Consider the following 27824-nt stretch of genomic DNA (forward strand, 5'->3'; position numbering starts at 1 on the left):
ATGCCAGTTGACTCAATGACAAACCTAGTGATTAACCGCTAGACCATCCACCACCCTACCAAAAACTTGGTAACATTTTATTTGTCAGACCTGTGGGCACCACCCCTGACATAAGGAAACATGCTTAAATGAAATCCTCTTGAAGAATATCCTATGATGGCAATGTACTGAAAATATCCAAACTCTAAAAAATGTCATTCAAATTATCATAGATATTTACTCTTTAAATAGCATACCCTATGGAATTGGCAAGACTTGCAGAAATTCTAATATGGCATCTGACACGGTGTTAAATGAAAAATACCAGACCTGCAGACTTCCAGGAACAGGTGTTAGCATAACATGGCTGTATAATCTGATTATGGCCCTATTTGCATTTATCAAATTTAAGCGTAAATTACATGTATTACATAACATATTAAAAAAACAACACCACAATTTATGGATTTTTAAGCTTTAATAGATAGGCCTATATTGTTTTCTAAAATAGTACCCCCATCCCCTAATTTAAAACCATGCATTATCTAAAATAGAAAAAAAAAACAATTATGCCTAAATAACATAAATGCCACCCCTCCCCCCACCAAATTTAAACTTAATTTACATAATATATTACCTAAAAAATAAAAAATAAAGAAAAGAAACAAACAAAAAACCCAATCAATTTTAGCCTTAATTACAAACATATATTTTCTGAAACAAGTTTTAGGCATATTTTGATTTTGTAGACATATGCAATATACATGTATTTTCAGGAAACATGGGAATTCTGTAGTGTATTAATGCTTTTTTGTTCAAATATAACAATCTAATTCATTGATTATTGAGAAAAATATTACAAGCATTCTCAGGAAGAACACAGATTCTCATGGCATTATCAAATAAAATAATTTATTTTCCTAAAAATATAATTGACAGTACAATGTTATCGAAAATGCTAAACTTTAATGTCTGACATTTTACTGGAATCCACAGGAAAAACATTTAAGCAATGAACTTCATGCAATTATCCTCAATTTCCTGTTTTTTGACAATTTCTATAAACATTATCAGACAACAATATAAATAAAATGTAAAGCACATTCAATCCTAGAGCAAGCACATACAAATATTTATACAAATCTTTCTAAACAATTTATTCTTTGATTTTTTAATTATCTTATTTCTGTCTATTGTTCAGAGACTGGCAGCCATTTGTTGAATACAATGATAAACTATACGCTTAACTTATCATGCCGGAAAAACATTGATTAATAATTTAAAGTCTTGTTGCGGCACAAAATATTACTGATAATTTAAAATTTAAGAGAGAATATAGCTGACAGGTACAATGAGTGGAGTTTTTACATGATTAGAACACAATTTTCAGGGACTGAACTCCTGCTTAGCAAATGTGGTGGTTATTTTTGTTACAATCCATTTCAGAACAAATAACTATAATGACTTTAATTCTTGAAGTTTCATGAATTATTATAAAAACAATTCAAAATTGTGCCTGATGTCGCAAAAATAAATAGATGATACTCATTAATTACTTGAACATTTATTATAGCATAAAGCAATGAGCAAGTCAATTGCTTATCATTCTGTTTAATCTGAGCAGAAAATGCTTATCATAAATCTTAGTCACAGTACTGATGTAATCAAACTATAAACCAAGTTTGATCATTCTCATTCAATTAGAATCAAAGTTATTGTTCATCTCTGCTTAAATGCAAAAGTGCTTGCTCATCATTGAGCTGATTGATTCAAGAAAATCGTTTACAAACATTTACACAAATTTTGAACATTTGACCTCTTTTATCTCGATTAGAAGCAAAAAGTATGATGGACAAATGGACTAATAGTATCTAATATATTTTAATATATAGGTTGCCAGGTAACGAAACATAGATAATTGGGGGCATTTACAAGACAATTTCATACAGATCAGATTATAATTTTCGTTGTTTGAGGGTTCACAAAAATTGCTGAAATTCAATAGAGTTCTAAATTTCATACAGATCAGATGACAACTTTTGTCACTCAAGCGTTTACAAGGTTCAACAAAGTTAAACAAGGGTGAAAACTCTAGACATAATCATTGGAAATTGCTAAAATTCAAGAAATTGTGGACGACGGATGGACAAACAGATGGGGGCGACGGCAATATACGACCACATTTCTATGTGGGCCTATAAAAATCAATAAAAACACAGAAAAAACACAAAATAACAGGGCGCAGAGGTATAGTGTCTGACAATGTCTGAATTAGTATCTGACAATGTCTGAATTTATGCCTGAAAATTAATTTATGCTTAACAATGTCTGTGACAGTTTCCTTATTTCCAGGTCAGCACCGGAGACACCACATTTTCAGATAGCATCTTTAATAACTGATGGGTGGTGTATTGATGCATTTCCAATAATCATTCTCTTTTTGAATGCATGTCATTCAAACAATGAGAGAACTTGATACCAAGTTCTTCATGAGGTGAAACACCTACAGCAATCCTCATCTAAATTGTTTCAATTAACATGGTAGCCCATTGAGAATAAGTCAAGATGGGATGAAAATGAAAAAAAAAATTTGGCTATCAATAAAAGTACTACGATATCATTTTATATCATCCTTTCATTTCAGGTTGAAATCAAGAATTCAATTACGGCGAGACTTCAAATTCCATTAGAGAAAATATCAGTGAACGATTTGATCACTAAATAAACATAGCTTCTGGTCTTAATCCACACAATTCAATAACGCAGACAAAAAAGAGCTCCAGAATTGGACCAGATTTTGATCTTTTTTGACCAACTGAAGGACTTCTAAAGATTCAAATGTGGCTTCTCCGGGGGCACTATAAGTAAATCATTTTACTCATCAATTTTTTTTTCGATTAAAATCGAAAGAGGACTTCTTGTTCTTGAATACATAAGACCAGAACGACCAGGTCTCTTTCATTTCAATCTAAGATCTCTTCGTAGAATACGCCTCAAGCAAAATGAGAAATAACGATTTTGCGTTCACTTTTTTGTGTTCCGAGAGAGGAGAGTGCTGTATTCACAGTGTACAATTATTTCAGCTTCAAGGCAATGGCATTGTTTAATGGAGACTATTAACATAAACCATAATGCCATTTTCTCAGAAACTTTCATTCAGTCAATCTTTTACATCCTTCAGGCAAACACTGTAAAGTAGTTATACTGTTTTAGAAAGACAAAGTTTAGTCCACATCAGCATCTATACATTTCTCTATTTAAAAACATAATTATATTCTATTGAAAAAATGTCCATTCAGTTTGTGTCATAATATTATTCCAACAATTGAATTTGTTTTTCTTCCATTTTATCCACTGTATGAAAAGTAAACACTTCAACAAGTTAAAATAAGTCTTCAATAAGAAAATATAAATATATCTTTTTTATTTTTGTTCAATGTATTTACACATCAGCTAAAACAATACTGAACACAGCATTGCCAGGCAACAAAATATATGCCCATGGGCATTTTAGTCATCTGCAAAAAAAATCTATACATGAATCCAATTTTCGCTATGGTTTCTGGTTCTATAGCCAAACAACCTCAGCTAGTTTTCTTTAGAAAAAAAAAGCTATCAAAAACCCATAGAAAGTTTACATGAATTGTTTATGGACATACAAAAGCTAAAATGAAAATGAAATATCCCACATAACAATATGATGTTAAATTTACGTTACATTTACGTAAAAATGGTCAGTCAGTTTACCATCATTTTGCTCATCTTTTTAACGATAATTTTACGTCAGGAAATGACGTTAATCTAACGTAAAGTTTACGTCATTTTTACGTTACATTTACGTCATTTTCTGACGTAAATCTAACGTAAAGTTTACGTCATTTTCTGACGTAAATCTAACGTAAATTTTGCGTAAAGTTTACGTCACTTATGTTAGATTTACGCCAGAAAATGACGTAAACTTTACGTTAGATTTACGTCAGAAAATGACGTAAATATGACGTAAAAATGACGTAAACTCTACATTAGATTAACGTCATTTCCTGACGTTAAATTTTCGTTAAAAGGATGAGCAAAATGATGGAAATCTAACCGACCATTTTAACGTAAATCTAACATTAAATAAACATCATTTTCGGATGCAATTCTAATGTCAAATGAGCAATTAAAACCTTTAATATAATCTATTATTGGTGGTTGTAATTGTAAAATTCAGTCAACCAATAACCAAATCTTCTTTAACCATATGAGGTGCTAAAGACTCCTGGCGCAAACAATTATTGAACTGAAACTGAATCGTAGGCCCCATTTCTCTCTATCTATTTCGTCCTCGAGGTTTCGGTGGTCAAACGGTTAACGCATGTTCGTTGCATCATAAGTTCCGTCATTGAATTAAGAGAGAGAGAGAGAAATCGGGTTTAACGTCCACTCAACACAAATAAGGTCATTTCGGGACTAACACATGGTTCAATTTTTTATTTCAATAATTCGCTTGCGCGTAGGGGCCTTTAGCAGTGGGAGTAAACCGGAGGACCCGGAGAAAACCCACGAGGTTGGACAGGCGACCCGACTCCTTGTCACATATTGAAATAAAACTAAACCACATGTTAGTCCCAAAATGACCTAGTGTGATTCGAGTGGAAGTTAATCCCCATTTCTCTCTATACATGTATTTATCAATAACCATTCAGAATTCTAAATGTAATTGCAACCAAACGCCAAAAAACCAGTACAACTTACATAATTATTCAACAAAATATACTACAAGTATCTATACTTTATTCAAAAAATACATATATAATGTAATAAAATACAAAAGTAGACATTTAAATTGTAACAGTTTATCCACAGCATTAAGTTGGTGACAATTTAGGAAACGGTCTTCGAGAAAAACTTTGAAAATGTGGAAATACGCCAACACATTCAGCAGTATATCAGAAAGGAAAACTGTGACGTTGACCAAATTTGATAAAAAAAACAAAAAAAAAAACCTAAGGCCTCTATCACGTTTGCTAAAGGTTTTCGAACTAGGTGGGATAATACTGGAAAGGAAATTTGTGGAATACTGAATATCTATGCTTCACACCAACTTTGAAACAAATGTGAATAAATTATAGGGCAGTGTTCACAGGTTTTGCAGCCAATCTGCGGGGGTGGGGACAAAATTTGAAAAAGATACATTAACGATACTTTCTGTAAGATTTAGATAAAGAGCTGACCATTCTTGCTATGATTGTTCAAAAATAAATTATATACATGTAAAATGAAAATTTCATTCAAATTACTTCATTCTGAGCCAAGTTATCACAGTTTCTAGTTTCGACATGATGTGTGCATTGTGGTAATGAGGGCACAGGTATATTCGAGACTTGGCCTCACTTTCCCATTTTTTAATTAAATTTTTAAATTGCAGGCCAGTTAAAATCTTGAGTATCCAATGCCTTCATATTGCATACTTTTACACATTTTGTCAGGCAGTTTCATTTTGATTTTCCCTAAATTCGAATTCAACCTTGATTATGCGATTTTTCGAACAATCAGGAGCCATAATCGAGGAAGTTACGTTCGGATATGCGCGATTATGAAAAGGAACCAAGATCTTAGTGTGTAATGGTTATATATACACATGGTTTTTTTTTATAAATCGAATAAAAATTGTGACCTCTACAGGGACCACAAGCTAAAAACGGATGGACGTCTGGAACGGACAGGGGCTACGACAATATACGTCCACATGAAAATGTGGGCGTATAAAAATTGTGACCTCTATAGGGACCACAAGCTAAAAACGGATGGACGTCCAGACGGACAAGGGCTACGACAATATACGTCCACATGAAAATGTGGGCGTATAAAAATTGTGACCTCTATAGGGTCCACAAGCTAAAAACTTGATTTTTCGTACAATCAGGGACCATAATCCAAGAAGTTACGGTCAGATACATGCCAATATCGAAAGCAACCAAGATCTTTTGGAGATAAACCTATATTTCAAGTTTCGTCAAAATCGGATAAGAATTGTGACCTGTAGAGTGTCCACAAACAATTGTGTACAGACGTCCGGACGGACCGGGGCTACCACAATATACGTCCACATGAAAATGTGGGCATATAAAAATTTTGACCTCTATAGGGTCCACAAGCTAAAAACATGACTTTCAGTACAATCAGGGGCCATAATTTATGAAGTTACGGTCCCACAAACAATTGTGGACGGACCGATGGACGTTCGGACGGACAGGGGCTACAAAAATATACGTCTACATGAAAATGTTAGCGTATAAAAAACTGTCACCTTCACAATCACAAACTAATTTGGACAAACAAACAGTCAGGGCAACGATATAATACCCCAATATTGAAATAAGGTATATACTTAATTACACCAATATTACATGTGTGATAGAATTTGTTAAACACATTACAAATATAATTTTAACACAGATTTTTGCTATTATTGATCTATCACAAAAATTTGAAGAATTTGTAAGGGTTTAAAAAGTTTCCCCATATACTATGGCGGTATATTAGATTCAAAATTCTAACATGCTATCGTCTAATTTCTTACTTCTACTCTTGTAATTTCTAACTTCCATTCATGTAATTTCTAAATTAAGACAATGTATAATTCAACTTCTTTTTTTGTTCAGTGTAAATTTTAATTGTTTCATCTTATTTCTATTATTAAGGCGAAAAATGTCTAGTCACTTTACATGTTAAGCATGAATGGTAAACAAATTTAGAATTTTGATTTCTACCTAGCAACCATCATTATGACGTCGTTTGGTGTCGCCACCGTTCGCTCAATTTGGCGATTGAGCACCTGATCGGGACCATTCTGTTGATACAAACGACTCGCTCTTAGTCCAGTTGAATGGTTTGGTGGAGTGCTAAAATTGAAAACAACTTCGAGAGCGAGAGAGAGAGAGTCTGATGGGGTTAAACGTCCACTCAACACAAACTACATGTAGGTTCGGTATTAACATGGTTCAATTTTATTTCAATAATTCGCTTGCGCGTAGGGGTGTTTAGCAATGGGAGGAAACCGGATGACCCGGAGAAAACCCACTAGGTTGGGCAGGCGACCCTATTCCTTGTCACGTACAACCGGGGAATCGAAACCACACCAGTTGACTCAATGACATACCTTATGGTACAGCGCGCACGTGCTAACCTTTCGGCCATCCAACCCCACAAACAACATTGAACGTGATATCTATGTATGGTTTGCAAATACGATTTCAAATACGGTCGGTAAGACGCTGGCTCACTAGCCTAGCGGTAGGGTGTTCGATCCCTGCATTGGTCAAGAAAGTTCATCCAGATTTTCCGGCATGGTTCCTCCTTGTCAGTGATGCAGGATGGAGGGCCTAACAAGTACAGCTGTCTAATCGTTCCGTAGTGCCGCTGTCCGGGCAAAGTTTCCTTCGTAGCACACTGTATGGCGTATTAGCCAAGTTCGGAGTAGAATAGTAGGATGTTAAACCCCATTATATTTCATTTTCTATTTCAAATATAAACAGCATTTGTTCATTTTTTTTAAGACAAGTGCAGGACTTGGAGAATTTTATTTGATTTTTTTTTACAGTTGAGCCAATTAGACGAAAGCTCGTTAGAATTTTGAATCTAATATACTGGCTGCAGTAGATTTTCAACTCACTGATACAACTCAGTTCAAGCCAAAGAGCGGTTATATGATACTGTGACACAGTGACAGGATATCTGCTTGAGGCAAACTATTCATAAACAATTGACTCTTACAAGATCAGACGGAAAATATTTTAAGCCTACTGCTTGTAAAGTAAAGCTTTGGCCTACATTCTGGTGAATTTTGTGCTACCATAGATACATATATGAGTTCGGTACATAATTAAAAAGTCTTTATTTCTTTGCCATCTGGGTGGTTTCATAGACGAGTGTTATTGAGGAGTGTTATTGAGTTCAGTCGCTTGGTTTCAATCCCAAGTCGGTATGTGACAAATAGTTGTGTATGATAAGTAGTAATGTCATCTAGCTTCCATATACAAAGCCCTTATCAACCTTTTTATAACTTCCTCGACATGACTGCCATGAATGGTGCTCAAATATAGGATCTGTAAAAAAAAAACAAAAAAAAATTCAATTAAAGCAACTTTTATACTCCAAAATCAAAATGAAATTAGGTTTAAATTATCATTCAATGTGTACAAAATACCTTGGTTTTTTTGTCCCATTCGAAAGACTGTACATTGGCCCCAGCCTGCAGAGACTGCCGTTGGCCCTCTCCAGACTCTCTGTCGTGCGCTCAAAAGTCAACTTTAGTTATGCACAGCAGGTAGATTTTTGATGAAAAGCAATAGCAGCCGGGGTCCAAGGGGGAGACGTCAAGTTTGGAATTACGTTCTGGTTGATTACAGTGTTACAGAAGAATTTGCTATATTTCTGCTATTTAGAATCAGAGAAGATTGAGATTAAAGTGTTGCCAATGCTATGAAAGTAAAAATGTCATGTGCCAAAGCCTGCAGCGTTGAGTAGTGAGGACATATTTTTTTTAGTCCAAAAGGTCTAAGTAATTATTAATTAAGTAAAAATGAAAATGTGTACAGTAATAACCTGATAGTAATTTTTTTTTTCACAAAAGCAAACTGTTTCGTAACCTGGCGTCTTACAGAAGTAAGAATTACGGTGAAAAATTAGAAAAATAAGGACAGAAATAATTTTACATCTGTGTGAATAGTATTTATTAGTATTTTTACTACTATTACATTGTATTGTAAGTTCTTTTCATATCGCTGAATTTGTAGTCTCAGTATACGTGTATATCAGCAGTCGGGGATATAAGAAAAAACTTACTTTCAAATAAAACCTCTCAATTTAACTGGTATAATCTATCTTTCTCTGTTTGTGTAATCCAAGTAGCTGTATATTGAACATTTCTCATGCACTCCACGAATAAATTCCAAAACGCCCGCCATCTTTAAAATAACCTTCCCAGAATACCTCGCTTCCGGGTTCAGAGTTGTGAAAAAGTACGTACAAATATAGAAGAATCAAAATGATTTTAATAATGATAGTTTAATCAATGTGGACAATATACTGAAAAAGACAACAAACATAGACCACCTAACATTGAAATCAGTTAATAGAAATTACATTTAATAATCTATCGATGTAGTTATTCATTTGTATTGACTGTAATTTATCTTGACCTTGACCCAAAATGGCGGCATATATCATATACGTAGATACCGGAGTCTATGCGACTATCAACTGTAGGCCTACGCACTTCAATATTTTATATATATAGTCTATAACTACGTAATATTTTAGGCCTATGAATAGTAAAATTGAAGAAATTATTATATGATTCAGAGGCCTTTTTTTAAGCATGCACATGATATAATATACATACGTACAGCTTTATTCGGATCACGACGGATGCAGTACTGCACTGGCAGTAGCCAAACTCGTATATTTGGTTGATGTTTTTTTAAATAGATCGACTAGAGCCATTTTATTCAGTTGTATCAAATTAAATAATCCCGATTTTTAAAATAATATTTCCATTGCGAATATAGGTATCTACTTTTAAGATGTCGGAATTTTTTTTATATTTATTTTCCCAGTCTTATATTTATCTAGGTCAAACTACAACATATTTATTCGACCGTTGGACAACTTTCAAACGTGTGATAGAATCTACTATAAGGACTAAATTAAATATATTTTTTGTGGTAACAGAGCTTAGACACATAACAAATTGTACACACATGGAATAAAATAATATCTAAATTTCTACAAATTTTGACCGAATTTAAATTGGTTTGAAAGGCCACTAACTTGTCTGAGTTGGGGTATTATGATATTTACTTATTGTGCAAAAGTTAGTCAATTTAATAAATTCAATTACCACCCATGCAGTTAAACGCTGCCCCAAAATTAACATTCAGGCTGTAAAGGTGTTTTGGGCAATGAAATAAAAAAAAGTATTGTAATATTTTGGAGCAGATTTTATTTTGTTTAACTTCTAATTGGTTAATTCTTGTATGCATGGAAAACAGGCCACATGAAGCCAAGCCTAGAAAATATGCCAGAGTGTCCTAAATCTAATTAGCCATCAAATTTCCAAACATTCAACCAAAATGAGACGGAGGAGTCCACTAGGCCTACTATATTATTATTATGGTTCAATTATAGCACTTCATTACACATGAGTATTTCTAAGCGCATTCACAAAAACACCCATTTCAACACCATTTTTGGGGGGTTGGATGGCCAAATGGTGACGACCTGTCATTTAGTCAACTGGCGTGGTTTCGAATCCCCGGTTATACGTGACAAGGAGTAGGGTCGCCTGTCCAACCTCATGGGTTTTCTCCGGGTCCTCCCACTGCCAAAGACCCCTACGTGCAAGCAAATTATTGAAATAAAATTAAACTATATGTTAGTCCCGAATGACCTAGTTTGTGTCAAGTGGACGTTAAACCCCATTTCTCTCTCTCTCTCTCGTTAAACCCCATTTCTCTCTCTCTCTCTCTCAACACCATTTTTGAAATAATGATTTTTTAAGTTTTGGATGGAAGAGGACTCACAAAGAGTTTTTGGAAGACAATTTCACCTTTTAGCTGCTCTGACAGAGAAAGAATATTGACAAGCATATTCAATATGTTTCTTTTCTTACGATAGTTTAACAAAATAAAATTTACAGTTCGCACTACTTTCGAGTAGTTGTTGTAGTCACAGAGACTCGAATAGTAAGGAGAATGTGTTTGTGAACTGCACAGGTTTTTTTGTGGAATTATATTTATGACCCCTTTGCCACAGTGGCTAAGTGAATAAGACACTGGCTGGCTTGCTTGGAGGTCACAGGTTCGCTCACAGTGTTGCCTGAGGAAGCTCATCAGAATTTTCCGACGTGGTTTCCGCTTGTCAGTGGTGCAGGACGGAGGGCTTGACAAGGACAGCTGTCTAGTCGTTTGGATGGGATGAAAAACTGAGGTCTTATGTACACATTGGCATGTACATAAAAGATCCCCTGGCAGTTGGAATTCAATATAAGAGTAGGCATGAGCACTGCTGTCCAAACAAAACTCCCTTGTAGCACACTGGCGCGAGGTTGGATGGCCAAATGGTTAGCGTGTGCGCGTTGTATCATAAGGTATGATTGAGTCAACTGGCGTGGTTTCGATTTCCTGGTTGTATATGACAAGGAGTAAGGTCGCCTGTCAAACTTCATGGGTTTCTCTGGGTCCTCCAGTTTCCTCCCACTGCTAAAGAGCCCTACGGGCACGCGAATTATTGAAATAAAATTAAACTATATATGTTAGTCCAGAAATGACCTAGTTTGTGTCGAGTTGATGATAAATGCCATTTCATTCTCTCTGAGGTCCCATGTACACATTGGCATGCACTTAAAGATCCCCTTGCAGTTGGAATTCAATATAAGAGTAGGCCTTAGCACTCCTGTCCAGACAAAACTCCCTGGTAACGCACTGGCGGAGGGTCGGATGGACAAATGGTTAGGCGGTGGACACACTAGCCGAATGATTCGGTGTCCACTGGTGTGTTCGCTTCGCCGAAGCATTCGGCCGAATATAGAATTCATTAGCCAATCACCACTCATATCGAGAAGTCACATGATAGATTAAAGACACAGACGCCGCCATGTTTAATCATGTGACGTGAAAGGTGATGCAACCGACAGGCTGAATCGGGCGAAGCATTCAGCTAGTGTGTCCACCCATTCAGCCGAACGATTCGGCTAGTGTGTCCATCGATTTAGCGCATGCGTGTTGTATCATAAGGTATGTCATTGAGTCAACTGGCATGGGTTCCATTCCCGGGTTGAATATGACAAGGAGTAGGGACGTCTGTCCGACCCCGTGGATTTTCTCTGGGTGCTCCGGTTTCCTCCCACTGCTAAAGACCCCTACGGTTAGTCCTGAAATAACCTAGTTTGTGTCGAGTGAATGTTAAACCCCATTTCATTCTCACTCTCCCTTTGGATGGTGCCACACTTTTTCATGTATTATCATTATTTGTTTTCCCTCTCAGGTTTGATTTCGATTGCAAAACCACATAAAAAAGGCTATTAATTGGACTACTTTCAAGTTGCTGTAGTCACAGACTCAAATAGTAAGGAGAATGTGTTTGTGAACTGCAAATTTTTTTTTTGTGGCACTACATTTATGACCCCGGAGCCACTGACTGGCTAGTGTTCATCAGGATTTTCCGATGTGGTTTCTGCTTGGCAGTGTTGCAGGACAGAGGGCCTGACAAGGACAGCTGTCTAGTCGTTCGGATGGGACGAAAATCTGAGGTCCCATGTACACAAAATGAAATGAAATGAAATGGGGTTTAACATCCTACTGTTCTGCTCCTAAACCGGGCTAATGAAGATGGGCCTACACCATACAGTGTGCTATGAGGGAAATTTTGCCGGGCAGCGGCACAACAGAATACTCTTATATCGAATTCCAACTACCAAGGGATCGTTTACGTGCACTCCAATGTGTACAATATCAAGTTACTGTAGTCACAGACAGGAATAATAAGGAGAATGTGTTTGTGCACTGCACAGGTTTCTAGTCTTTCGGATGGGACGAAAAACTGAGGTCCCATGTACACATCGGCATGCACGTTAAAGATCCCCTGACAGTTGGAACTCAATATATGAGTAGGCCTTAGCACAGCTGTCCAGATAAAACTCCCTTGTAGCACACTGGCGTGGTTGAATGGCTAATGGTTAACTTTCAAGTTAACACACTGGCTAACTAACGAGGGGTCCGATCCTGGTATAGAATTTTCCCCTTGTTTGTAATGTAGGACAGTGTCTAGTCCTTCAAATAGGACAAAAAATCAAGATCTTGTGCTCATGTTGCATGTGCATGTAAACGAAACCTTGACAGCTGGAATTCGAAATGAGAGTAGGTCATTCATTCATTCCTTTTTCTCTTTATGTGTCGCTTACAGGCTGAAATTCTTAAAGGAGTTAAAAGGTTCGATCCCTGCATTGGCCGAGAAAGTGATGCGGGACGTAGGGCCTGATAAGGACACCTGTCTAGTTGTTCGGATCCGATGAAAAACTGAGGTCCTGTTGACACATTAGTGTGCACGTAAAAGATCCCTTGACAGTTGGAATTCGATATAAGAGTAGGTCGTAGTGCCGCTGTACGGGCAAAAAGCCCAAATTGAATGACAGTCTTTGGCGTCTGCTTATTCTAGTCCACACCAGTATTCTCCTGTGGGATATGGTTAGCCTTATTCATCGAGTTGCTTCATTACAAATGGTGCTCATGTTATTAAACTGACATTTGTTTACGTAAGAAAACTAAGGATAAAAAATGACAGTAATTTAATTGTTAGTATCATGAAATTAAACTGACATTTGTTTTACTTTATACAACTAATATCAGGTTTATGTTAGAAAACTAACATTAGATTTATGTTAGAAAATTAACGTTAGATTTACGTTAGAAAACTAACGTTAAATTAACGGTTAAAATTATGACATAAAAGTAACGTTATATTAACGTTAGAAAACTAACGTTATATTAACGTTAGAAAACTAACGTTAGATTTACATCAGAAAACTAACCATAAACTAACGGTTAGAAACCTGATGTAAAATTTACGTTAGAATAACGTTAGAATTATAACCAATAATACATATATAATTATTATGTCTGAATTCCAACTATTTATCAATTGTTAGAATGTGCACACACTTGTAATGTTATTTAATCAAGAAGTATTTAAAGCGAAAAAAATTGGTTAGTAATCCGTCATAAAGTTTACGTTACATTTACGTCATTTTCTGACGTAAAAGTAACCATAACCATTATGACGTAAAAGTAACGTAAATTTAACCAAAGAATTTTACCATTATTGGACGCTAACCAAAATCTAACCATAATGACGTAAACTTTACGTAAATCTAACCATCAATGTTAAGTGGGATATGACCATATAAAAAAATACTCTTTTACCACTTTGGAAATAAATGAAAATCTAAATTATAGGGTTATTCAAAGAAATGATTTCAAATATCCAGATTCTATTCCTTTAACAAGTTTAATAATAGTTATTAATAATATTATATTTGAACATAAAACTAAATAAACACCAATTCTATCAATTAGATACTGTGGATTTAGTGTTCAAATTTTCAAATTATGATTACAAATAAAACACAAATGTCTATAAGAACCAAACAGTTTATTTCTTTAACAATCTTGAAGATAGTTATTAATACAATTATATTTGGACAGAAAAAGCTTGTAAACAATATATAATTGGGTCAAAATTTACATGCTGTTTTTACAAATAAGAAATCAAATGTCTGGAACCAAAGATTCTGTTTCTTAAAGAATGCTAATAATGGTTATTATAAAAATTATATTTGGACAGAAACCTAAAAAAAAAATAACAAAAAAAGAATCCTGTTAATTAGATACCGAGATTTTTCCACCAAAAAGGAAAGAGTCTATTTTTGGTTTGCCTCTTTATTAACAACAGATCAGCTGTCAAACTTTAAAGATATCTTTAAAGAAATTTTATTACAAATGCTTATGCAAGCAAAAATTCTAATTCCTTTTTAAGTTTAATGATTTATTAGTAAAATAATATTTTAACTAAATAAATATAAATTTCATAAGAGACAGTGTTAGACAAAAGCGGTCCAATTTCTTTGGCTAGTTTTTTTCACAGCATTCAAGATATTGTTAGGGAGTTTTTATTTCAATTGGTTAGAGACAAAAGATTCTAGTTCATTTGTAAGTCTTTAGCAAAATTATATTTGGACAGTAAACTAAATAAATATAAATTACAGACAGTGTTGGGTATACACAACAACATGATCAAACTGTCGAGATATTTTTAGAGAAAAAAAAAATAAATTATTTTTTCACATCTCGAGTTATTCTAGCAGGTAATTCAACAGAACAAAGCCAATTCACCTTCTTGAATACCACGAAATGTCGACACACAAAAAAAACCTCAACAAGAAGGTGACAAATTAACAGTGAAAACTGATTCACACAAAAGGAATTTAATTAACATGACCCCAGTTCTCGGTGTACACAGTGTTACAGTCCTATTCAGCATTTCAATCCAACTAAAAACATCCATAATTCTTTTCATTGATTTCTCCGAGCCTCGGCTTTACGTGCAACCACAAACAAATTAAATACGACTGGTAAAAAGGGAGAAAATAAAAAAAAAAGGATCATTTCTAACCAAATTTTCGATTTTATTCTCTTCATTTGATTGTTTGGTACGGCAAAGCTTTCTCCAGATGGACAGGCTTAAAATATTATTCAAACGTCGGCGACAGATTTTCATTACAATTTCATTAATGAGTAAAACTTATATAAGATGTCTCCAAGGCTTCTGTGGCAATGACTGACATTTCCATTATTCTCGATTTGATTCAAAAAAATAATAAGAGGTGAAATCAATCTAGAATCATGTCTAACGAAAATGGAGGAACTGCAGGGAGTGGGGTCCCCTGTTAAGAGTAGAGCATAAAATATCACTTATTTAGCTCTCGAAATAATGTACGAATTGTGATTGAATAGGGCAAGTTAATTAATTCATCGATTAGAATTGAAGTATCAAAACTACTTCATGCACTCAAGTCGACAGAGATAAATTGAAAATACACACAAAAGCGTGCAAGCAATTGTAGATTAATTTGCTGTATATGTCCTTGAAGGTGACTTCATTCCATTTGGCCATTTTGTTGCTCCAGGGTTGAGTGGAGACAAACCAGATAGGAATGAAGGATTGACTGCCATCTCAACATCAAGATCAGAAACTTATTTATTCTAATCTTGACAGGATGTACTTGAGAAGTATCTGTTGTACCTGATCCATAACTGTACCCTTGAGTTGAAGGAGATTGCAAATGGTACCTGTCAATTTTTATTATTTAGTTTATCTATACCGTTGTTGAAGGTATTAGCTTTAACAATTGTCTTATACCTGATATTCTTATTTATCCCACCATTTTCTTTTGGCCTTTCAGAAAGACAATTCACCCTCTCTTTAAATGAATGAGACGATTTCTTGACATTTGTGCCACTATCTTTTCCAATAACAATTTCGGTACAGCCTAACCCTTCAAGGCAAATATCAGATCCACTAAGATATCATTTACGTCAATTACCTAAAACAAGAGATCTGTATTGTTATTTAACATTTAGATCGAATCTTATCCTTCATCTATCAACAAAAAAAACGGGATGAGGTTAAAAGTTTTGTTACAATTAGAGGTCACGTTCCTGCAAAATCCTGATATTTTTTTTCTTATAAAAATATCTGAGAACAACGCAAGGAAAACACTTCTGTAACATTTACATCAAATATTATCCTTCAGTCTTGTTACAATTAGAGGTGGCATTCATGGAAAATCCTGCATTTTTCATCCAAATTCCTGAGATAAAATGCAAGCAAAAACTCCTATCTAAATCACTTTTTTAATTTCATCCCCAGTATCTCAAAAATTAAATTCAGTCATGCTGAAACGATCCAATTTTGATATAGTGACACTCTTTAAAGAATGGCTGACTTTATTAATTTTTACCGATATTTTTTAAAATTCTTATTACGATTAATATTGGGCATCATCGAGGGTGCAAAGTCCTACTTCTTTGCATCAACCTGGAAAATGAAGACAGACATGCAAGTATGCTGTCATTGTATCTTTTAATGTGCTGCCAATGGTGTACAGAGGACCTGTTTTTCATCCAATCCGAATGACTACACACTTTTCCTTGACAGACTCTCCTTCTTTCACCATTGACAAGAATATTAAATATAAGATATTTGACAGTTTGCATATCAATGTTTTAAATATAGATCATCTTTCTTATATGTCGAATAACAATGGAACCTTAAACCTGGATGGAGCACTTTTAATACTTCATTCAAGAAAGTCTCATTCTATTTTATCAACTGTGACCAAAATAGCCAACTGCAGAAGATGTGAGAACATTTGTTAAGTCAAGCAGCAATCGCATGACAAGTATTATGCTATTTTAGTTTGCATATCAATGTTTTAAATATAGATCATCTCTCTTATATGTCGGATAACAATGGAACCTTAAACCTGGATGGAGCACCTTAAATATTTAATTCAAGAAAGTCTCATTCCATTTTATCAACCGAGACCAAAATAGCCAACTGTAGAAGATGTGAGAACATTTGTTAAGTCAAGCAGCAATAGCATGACAAGTATTATGCTATTTTAGTTCAGAAGTTTAATTACAAAGCTTCAAGGATTTGGCTCAGAATCTGCAGTAAAGGATGGACAGTTCGACATTTCCTAATTTCTCCTAACCTGTAGTCTCAATTAACAAGACGCAGTGCACTTCTTTAATGCATAAATCAAGGGACTTGGAGAACAAGACTTATTACTTGTAATTTATCTTTGGCTTCGATGCTGACGTTTTTAATCACATCCCGGAAATGATTCTTGCCGAATCTGTACGTGGAGCACATTAATCTCGGAATTTCCATTGGATGCTCTGACATTAATGTCATGCATCTTCCACATTTAATTTTCTTTCCACATCTCAAGCAAGTCAGATTGAAATCTGTAGAGATTTGAAAAATTCCATTCCAAACAAGTCCCGATAAAATTAACTTTTAGACCAGGAAAATGGAAATACAATTTGAGTTAATTTCTCTCCAAACACAATATTTTAGTCATTTTGAGACTAACATATGAGAGGGGTTGGATGGCCAAATGGTTAGCATGTGCACGCAGTATCATAAGGTCTGTCATTGAGTCAACTGGCTTGGTTTTGATCTACAGTTGTACGTGACAAGGAGTAGGGTCGCCTGTCCAACCTTGTGGGTTTTCTTTGGGTCCTCCGGTTTCCTCCTACTGCTAAAGACCCGTATGTGCAAGCGAATTATGGAAATAAAATTGAATCATGTGTTAGTCCCGAAATGACCTAGTTTGTGTTGAGTGGATGTTCAACCACATCTCTCTCTCTCTCTTATTAGACTAACATATGGTATTTAAAAATTTTCTATGGTTGTTCAGAATTAGCTTTCCCTGAGTATAATCTCTTTATTAGGTACCATTTTTTTTTTTTACTTTTTTATTCAGATTACCATTTTGTCCTCAGGTGGATTGGGACCAGGTTTGACATGGTTACCTGCGCATGGCCCTTGGGTGAAATGCATCAGTTAAATATTTTTAATTTTTTTAATATAAACAACATTTTGACATATTCGGATTAGGAAAGTCTATGCAAGAATTGAATTATTCTGTTGCTTTATACTTTTTTCCCTATTGTCTTTATGTCAATCTCTGTTAAAGTGCTCTTCAACCACTGCAACTGGTTTTATTTATCAGTATAAACCTTTTTTTATTAAGCCTTTTTATAAGAGACAACTTTTTTTTACAAACTTTGTTACCATACCCTTGTTTGTCAACCATCAAAATAGCCATCTCAATGTGTCACACATTTCCGCGTAGTCGATGTACAGAAATACAAATATAGAAATGAGAATATTGAAGGTGAAAAGATAAAAAAAGCAGAGATTATTCCTTTCACTAAGACTTCTTTAAATTGTAATTTATCACGACTGACTGATAAATTCTGTTGCCTGCCCATACATCAGCTAACAAATAACAGTCTAAAATGTAGAAAGCCCTGGTCATTTTTAAATCATTAATTTCTTTTACTGAATGCAAGTCAGTCGTAAAGCCAGCAGGGAGATTGTGAACAGAGAGGATATTGTAAACTCATGGCAGTCGCATCAAAGTTTCTACACAAAAAGATTTTAAGACACGTGTCGTAAAGGCATTGTACAAGTGTTAGGCTAATCTCTGTGAACTATTAATATGATAGATTTATGGCAAATTAATATAACTGACTTTGAATATATTTAAGAGACAGGAACGGAATGGGGGAGGGGTTTCAAAAAGATACCCCAATTTAGGGACTAAGATATGCTAAAAAATAATAAATAAATTTAAGAGTTAGGGGAGAAAAAAGGGGAGGGGTTTAAAGTCACTTCAATTTATGAACTAACATATGATATTATCTAAAAGCTGAAGATATTCAATGCAAACCTACCCTGCTTTGTATACAACACCTTCCACTATTTCATAATTTGAAAAATGTTGGATGTTTGTAAGATACAGTGAGCTGTAGATGGGTATGATATAGAAAGTTTTACTCCATGCAAAGACCAGACTTGGTTTGTTTTATGAATTATTGTCCATTGTAAACAAACACACCACTTTGGTTTCTATCTAATTTAAAAAAGCTACATTTTCAAACTCTAGATTTAAAAATTGCAGCTGGGTTGTGAAATACGGTGAGCTATACATCTAAATGGTGTATGCATTACATTATCCCAAGACTTGGCATGACTTGTTTTATGAATTAATAACTGTTACAGTTACTTCAAGCCTGGAAATTTATCATTAGTACACATCCTTGTATGATAAATTAAGTCAGGACTGTGGAGAATTTATCGTACATGCATATTTGTGAATAAGCTATATTGAAAAAGAAAATTAAAAGATTTCCATTGATGGGTAGTCTCCCTTTACCTATATTTATCAACAAGATCTGTATCAGATTCTGTTATTTACAGTTTAAAGACACATTTATTTAACCAGAACCAAACATGCACAGATACAAAATTTCAATTACCTGATGGAATTTTAATTCAGGAACATTCATGAATCATTCTATCGATGAACATTGTATAGGAAACATATAGATAAAGCCAATCATGAGGTATTATCTTTTCTTATTTGATACACCAGACCTTAGTTTTCCATTCCATGATTTGATGCTTTTCCTTGTCAGACTCTCCATCCTGCACCACTGCCTGGAAAATCCTAAGAACTTGGAACCTCCTGGTTAGTGAGCCATCATTATCTGAGACACCTTGCCATCCACCACCCCCCACCCTGAATTGTCATAACACATGAGATCAACCTAATACAAAACTATACTTTGACCTTAATCAAAACTGGCTTCTTGTCAATTTCACCATTATGTTTAATATTGAAATATTTCCAAACGTCTTAAATTTCTCTGGCTTACAATATAATTAAGTCTTCTGTTGTTAGTATAGGGGGTTTGGGGTGAAAGTGTGGGGTTGAATGGTCTAACAGCTTGTTCAGACGTAAGCTGTAAGGGTTAAACTGGTTTTAAAAAATATGGGGGATCATTAAACCAGTCTAACTTTCATGTCTGACTGCAAAGATGGTGCAAATAAACCAGTTTTAATAAAATGCTATCTTAGAGAAGGATTTTCTTAAAAGCTGTCTTAAAATTGCCGGTTCCAGCTTGCTTTGCATATGCACAGTAAACTATCTTGCTGGCAAAATGATGATATGTGCCCATGTCTAAGGTCAAAATAGCTAAACTTGTTTAATTATAGGATGTGAATGTAACACTACTGTGTCTTAAAAAAAACAACTTTGAACAGCTATAATTAATGTCTGTCATTGATGTCTTGGTTTTGATCCCAGGTTTGTATGTGATGAGTTGAATTGTCTGCCTAACCTGCCACTGAGAAATAAATCTGCATGCAAGTGAATTATTGAAATAAAAAAGTTAGTCCTCAAATGACCTATTTTGTTTGGACTGAATGTTAAAAACCATTTCTATCTATCTCTGACTTCATTAGTAAAATGAGTTTATTTTTTATGTCAAGATGGAGGATTCGGTTACTCTGACAAGTATCAATGTCCTCTTTCTCCTTACTCTATAAACTACAAAAGATGTTAACATTTAGCAAACGGCAAATGGTCAGATGTGGCTTGTTGTTCTTTCCTTGCAGCAAGTTGCTTCAAGATAAATAAAAGTGTTTTTGGATATAAAGAAGGGGGTGGTTAGGTTACTGACCTCTTACTGCCATTAGGCCATAAAAGAAAAAAAATCTTGTTATCGGACAATAAAAAAAGTTTTGTTCAAAAATATGATGTGGGAGGGAGGTGTATTTTTGTACTTAGTCATAGAATCACTACTACTCTAAATGATTTCTCATAAAGATCACATTTCAAGGCACTAATTTATCTCATCCCCTTGTTTATAGAAATGTGTTTGATTATCCAGTATCATTATATTATTACTGTCAATAACATTTATTAGGGTTGTTTACTTTGATAATTGAGGCTACAATACACTGGAACTAGGGTAAAGAATATCTGTGCAGTAATAAATGGGTCCATTTTTATTTTTATTACATGGGGCCCTATTTAAGTGATGCAGGAGTATATCTGAGTACCATGATATTTTTTTATATGGCCTTATATATATCAGCTCCATTACACCAACAGTGACAGAATTATGGGTATGACATGTCTAACTTTTTACCAGTTCTGATTAATCATATCAGTTTTTCTCCACCTTCTTGTTGTTTTGTGTCCTGTTTTTGTCATAAATCTGTTATGTTACACCTGCCACATCAAATCCTATTAATTGTTCTTTTCATCCACAGTATATCTAAATGTACATACATAGGTGATCTCTTTCTCTATTAGAAGACATTAAATTTTAAACGTTTTAAAAGATATTGTCTATATCGGATACATGTAGCTCACTAACATAGTCAGAAGCTCAAGATTTGATCCTGGTAATGGAGGAGAAAGTTCCGCAGGATTCTCCAGCATTGTTTCCCCTCAGTGGTGTAAGATGGAGAATAAGTTAAAGAATAGCATCTAGATGTAATGAAAATCCTAAGTCCTGTATCATGTTAACGCGCACGTAAAAGAACCATCAACAGTTGGAATTCTAAATAAGAGCATGTTGTAGTGCCGCTGTTCAAGCAGAGCACACTACATTATGGCACATGCCCATCTTCATTAGGTAGGGTGGTGCAGAAAGGTAAGATGTTGTACCCTATTTCATTTCATTTCTATATCTATACTTTTAGTATTATTTATCTTTTGGGTCAATAAATGATTATACAATATGATTTAATTTGGTAGTTGATTTGATTTGCTTTTATACTTTTGTAATGTAAAACCTCGGAAAAAGAATCTTAAACTATTTCTGTGAAATTCAACTGGGAAATCACCATTGGTATGAAATCTTTGACAAGAATTTCCCCAGTGTGCAATTCATAGGTCACATGATTGGCAGAGTGTTATAAAAAAGTCTGGAAGGAAATAATTATCAAGAAAATGAGTTTGGAATCTGTACCGAAGTTGTAACTAGAGTACAATTTTCATGACCTGGGTCACGTCATATATTATCATTGATCTTCTGGACCAATAACATCAAACTTATGATTTTTCTAATTTCGAACCAAGGTGCATGGAATAGGGGAAGTAGAATTTCTGTATTTGGACTATGATCTGTAATTCTCTCCACCATTGACTTCAATGTTAAATCCATGACATTTCTTGGCCTATAACATTCTGATGATATTAATCTTTATAACCACAAAGAGCCTAATATTTTACAATCTGCTGATAACAATATTGAAAACTGGGGAAAAAGGAGTTATTCCTAGCATAAATAGACCTCGGCTGTCATGATATCAGAGGTCACAATTACTAGTCTTCTATAGTCCATTAATTAAATTAGTTCATCATTATTGGGTACAGAACAGAGTTTTAAAATTCCTTCTTGCTCACCCACCTCCTTGGTTATTTAGAGACTAATTGATTAGATTCCTAGAGAAATAATTCTATTTAAAACAAAAATATTAAATTTGTTCAACCCAAAATTTCACAAACTGTATATATTTTATGAAGAATTCTTTGTTTTTATTCTGATAGTAAAAGTGTGAAATAAGATAGAAGTTCAATCATCGTCTATCAAATTTAAATCACCATTTAATTAGTAATACTAAACGATTATTTCATTTTGACAGAAGCAGTTGTTGGATGTTGAATCAATCAACAGTTGTTTTTTTTTTGACGTTTAACTTTATTAGTTTTCAGATTGTTTATTTTCTTCTTCTTTCTTGGTTTTACTATTGAAAATTGAAAGGCAACTGAAAAAATATTTAGTCTAGAAACTGATATGTCAGTTTTGTTTTTTTAAAAGTAATTGCTATTTTCTTCTGCCTAGTTCTTTCCTATCACTAAAGAAGAAAATCGTGGGGAAAGACATTCAGAATTTTATTATGAGAATTAATATAATTATAAAGAGTTTATTTTCTTTATGGAAAGATTTAATTTAAAATAGAAAGAATATGTGTAATTAGAATTACTTGACGTCTCAAAGACTTTAATCAAAATGGTGTTCTTTATAGGATCTGTTTTTTGTTTATTTGAAGAAAAACACGATTATCTAATAACACCAAAAATAAACCAATAGATGAAATGACAAATAAATTTGATTGACAAGGTCACAATAATGTAAAAAACATCATCTGTGGGCTTGTCAGTTTTTGCAGTTTTGGGTTCCGAATCTGGCATGAAAACCGATGCACATGTACAAACATGTTTAATCGTTAATTAACCATCTAAGATCAAGCATCGCATCTCCACGGTGTTCCATATATCGACAATTTATCAGACAATTTTTGGCATAACTGACAAATTAAGCAAACCTTAAAGCATCTTATCACTGAGTCAGACATTTTGCGATGCCACCCATCAGTTGAATAAAATCTTCATGAGTTCAAGATTTATTTCTCAAATCAACCCTGGCAGTTCTTTCAATTGATTGAACAAATTTAAACCATGTGCAAATTATTCAACCGTTCTCCCATCATGAGAATTGACGTGCCATCTAAAAACAGCAGCTTTCATTTCTTAAAACAATTTTAGCTTGGTGGAAACAGTCGTGCAGAATTAAGAAGAAACTATCTGAATAAAAGCATTCAAGCTTAATGTTAACATCAGTTGCGTAAATGGATTAAAATGATTACAAAGTTCTTTCTATCAAATATGAAACAAAATGTAGTAAAATATACAATATTAAAGAGAGTTCTTCCTGGATAGGAACAGTCCTCCTACCCCTCCTTTAATTTCAGGTAACTGTCCACAGAAGGTCGAAATTGGACCTTTTAAATAGCTAAGTCTCTAACTCAATATTATCCAAAATTTGACATTGAAAACACAAATTATTTGTCAATTTAAATCAATCAACATTGATGTCATGATCTTACCGGGAAAAGATGGGCTTCTGATATCCAATATTTAAGACAAAATAAACATTTTACCATTGGTACACAAATCGTGTACCATAATGCATTTCAGCGCCATTTGTAACAAGGGACTCGAAGCATGAGGCTAGACATATTCAAACGGTGACACCATATTCTTATCTGGAGAGCAAGCACAATAAATACTATCGATGTAGTCTTGAATAACCAGATGCTAGAGATTGCCATTCGATTGAGACTTCTGGCGTATTTCGTCAAACATAACTGATTTGAAATTACAGTAAAAACGGAAATGATTGGATGTAAATCCGTTTATATATATTTATATTACATTATTATATGCGTTGCTACCCATTTGTGTCAATTTCTAGGTCCCAAATATTAGCGATTTACCTCCTTTAAACAAAGCACTTTTTCAAAAATGAAGTCATTTCAAAGAAAGACTTGTTTGAAAAGACTTGTTTCTACCTCTTTGAACAGAACAGTCACATGTCTATCTGCAGTTAAAAGTGTTATGTGCACTGCCTATAATCTTGTTTTCTTCCCTTTCCAACTAAATGACTAAAAAAATCTTTCCTGTAAGGCCTGGAGACATTCCATCTAGTCCAGTCATACCAGAGCTTGAACAATCCGAAAGTTCTTCTAAACGCTATGCAGAGATTTATAACTGGGTCAAAGACCCAAACACTGAGTTAAAGATACATTCCCGCGTACAAACTAGGTGATTTAATGGTATATATGGACTAAAAACATATTCAAACTTATTAATTTGTCATAATTTTGCTTCAAATCCTTCTCAAACATTGTAATGCCCTGCTATAAAAATTTGATCAAACCAGGTCATGTTTAAGTCACGTGACTTATCTCTCTTGGAAGTCAGAGGAGAATTCATTGCATACATAAGACAATGTTGTCTTTAATCGCTTACTATTTATTACAAATATCGAATCCTAATTAAATTCTCGGATTATCCACTACCTGCATCTTTTTCCGTCATTTTTATCTCAGAAAGTGTTGTACGTCTAACTCTTCATAAAGTTTATCAACTTGTACATCTAGCGCTCAATGTTAGCGTGTGACCATTGACATCACACGTGCAGAAATTCCTAATTGTCGGGCTGTTGATTAGGGGAACCCTTACATTTTTGTCCTATATACTCTCCATGAGTGTTTTTCGGGAAATCCAGTATTTTTCTAGTAAGATTGGATATCTCTACTTTCCATATATACCAAAATTGCCATATTTTTATTGGAAATAACCCCCTGATAAATACTTTTCTGGGAACCCATCTTTAAATACACCTTTAATGAAATAAAACTTACCTAAAGAGATAGAAATATATCGCACACACAACACTAAACATCCATATCTGAAATAAACAAAATTAATCTATTGAGCAAATAAAGAACATTTCAAAAGACATATATCACTTAAGAACACAAAATACTATTAAATGTACATTATAATAATTCCTTACAGCCTAGTGCACAAAAGTCTAGCAGATGGACATAAAAGTCTAGCAAATGTACATAAATGACGAGGTAGTGCACATTTTTATCTACACTGTAGTCAAATGCACATTTGTCTCATTAAACATTTCAGTCATTCAAATATATACATTTCAGTCTATCAAATGTACACTTTAGTCTACAGGGGTGGCAGAAGCAATTCTTGATTTGGGGGGGGGGGGGGGCTATCATCCTAGGACTTTAGGCGTGGGACTAGGGGCCAAGTAGGACCAGGAAGCCCCGGACAGTCTAAATCGATGGAGACACTTTCTAAGCGATTTCTGGCTAGTGAAATTATTCTGTTGAATATGAGAAAAACTCTATTTCGGCGTGTTAATTAATAATCTGCCATAGATACAACAGAAGAGAGATGGAATGAAATATTTAAGATCAACTGCTCAGTTAACTAATCGCGACTCTTGCAATTGGGTGGGGAGGATCTTAACCCAGGGATTAGTATAGTGCATAGCAGGTTTTTTTCTTCTGAAAATCTACTTTTTACTTCTAGAAGTCTCATTTCTATGTTAAAATTAGGCCTCGTCCAGTTATGTGACTGTATCAAACTGTAGAGTTACTTGCGTGCAATAACCTGGATAAAAAAAAGGGTATCCGCAGCACAATTATTGGGGGGGGGGGGGGGGAGGGGCTGGTCTGTGTTATAGACAATTTTCACAGAAAGAAGCTTTGGAGGAAACCACAGAAAAGCAATAAAGTTAGGCAGGAGAATCTAATCATTGTTACAAGTTATTGACGACTAATGATCCACTAGATACAATATTAGTCTAAATAGTCTCCAGGAGGGCTGGATGTCCTAGGAGTCTTGATTTTATTATTTTAATTCAAGTGGTAAAATACTGCATATGATCTAGTTAATGTGATCTTTCTTATGGTCGCCTCCCCCTCTCCCAGATACCTAATTGCTAACAGAGAGAGAGAGAGAAATGGGGTTTAACATACACTCGACACAAACCAGGTCATTTCCATACTAACATATGGTTCAACTTTATTTCAATAATTTGCTTGCGCATAGGGGTCTTTAACAGTGGGAGAAAACCGGAGGATCCCGTGAAAACCCATGAGGTTGGACATATGACCCTACTCCATGTCATGCACAACCAGGGAATTGAAACCATGCTAAATGACTCAATGACAGACCTTATAATGCAACGCATACGTGCTAACCATTCGGACATCCACCCCCAATTGCTAACAGCTTGATACACAATTTATGAATGAGTTGTACCTGTAATTACAACACCTAGTTTGCACTTGATGGACTACAGGTGAGCATTGATTATAGAACAATTAAACACTCTGTCATATAGTTGATTGTTTTATTAATAATTCATGTTTCTCATCAAGGAATAAATCACATTTCTTTATCATTATAGTGTAATACCACACAATGCATTAACACTACCATAGAACTCCACAGATTATGTGGCATTTATACCATTATAATAACATAATCAATGTTAAACCACAGTTCTTTATCATCATCACAAACCAGAGACTGGATATCAAAGAGTATTTAGAAGTATCAACACGAAAATAATTGTATATAATATCAGGGGACATCCAAGCAGACATGCTTTTCATACCAGGAGACTGGAGTTAACCATTCAACACTAATATAAAGAGTTAGTGAGATGTATATGGCAATGGTTTATGATGGAAGTGATGGTTTATTATGCCTTTAGGGGTTCAGCTTAACTCAAACATAAATCAAGAACTACTTACGAACTGCCAGTTTATGTTTACTTTGGTTTATTCTCTGCTTCCTTTCTGTTTACTTAACACAACAGGCTGATATTCAATTCTACCATTTTTATTCATTTACTTATTCCTTTCAAGAGACATGACACATAGGACTAAGGCCATGTTTATATAAACCTACACATTTCTCATCCCACCACCAAATCTTTATGTTAGGGAATTAAATGAGTCCAAACCGATTATCAAAACAAAGAACAAACAAACAAGTTGTAAAATGTAATAATAATTTGCTTACTGTCAAAAACAATAAGAACATGCGGGGTTATTTGTGATGATGTATCCTAAAACAATCAATCCACAGAGAATGACATTTTCCTAACATTGTCTTAAAATATTGAGAAGTTGCATCTTGCATTGGATAGTTTTGTCTCAACTTTTATTTGTTCCATTTTTGGAAGCCCATATAGGATTTTATCTTGAATTGTCCATATACAATTTTTTCATATGATTTTGTCTTATATTGGTCCATATTTGTTTTATAT

The 27824-nt window shown here is 34.4% G+C and overlaps 1 protein-coding gene across 5 annotated transcripts in view; it reads right to left on the bottom strand.

The window, feature by feature from the left end:
- LOC126809788 (transmembrane protein 135) overlaps nt 1-27824 on the bottom strand; it is a 147561-nt gene that overhangs the window by 29249 nt on the left and 90488 nt on the right. For 3 of the 5 annotated variants that reach the window (XM_050534561.2, XM_050534562.2, XM_050534560.2), the window contains one exon: nt 25381-25427. In XM_050534561.2, coding sequence (XP_050390518.1) covers nt 25381-25427 — 47 coding nt within the window. Of the gene's footprint in view, nt 1-19634; nt 19792-25380; nt 25428-26721; nt 26741-27824 lie in introns of those variants that run through there. The other 2 variants (XM_050534564.2, XR_008785982.1) reach the window with 2 other exon arrangements.

Source organism: Patella vulgata, chromosome 2 (assembly GCF_932274485.2).
Source record: "Patella vulgata chromosome 2, xgPatVulg1.2, whole genome shotgun sequence".
Lineage (NCBI taxonomy): Eukaryota > Metazoa > Mollusca > Gastropoda > Patellidae > Patella > Patella vulgata.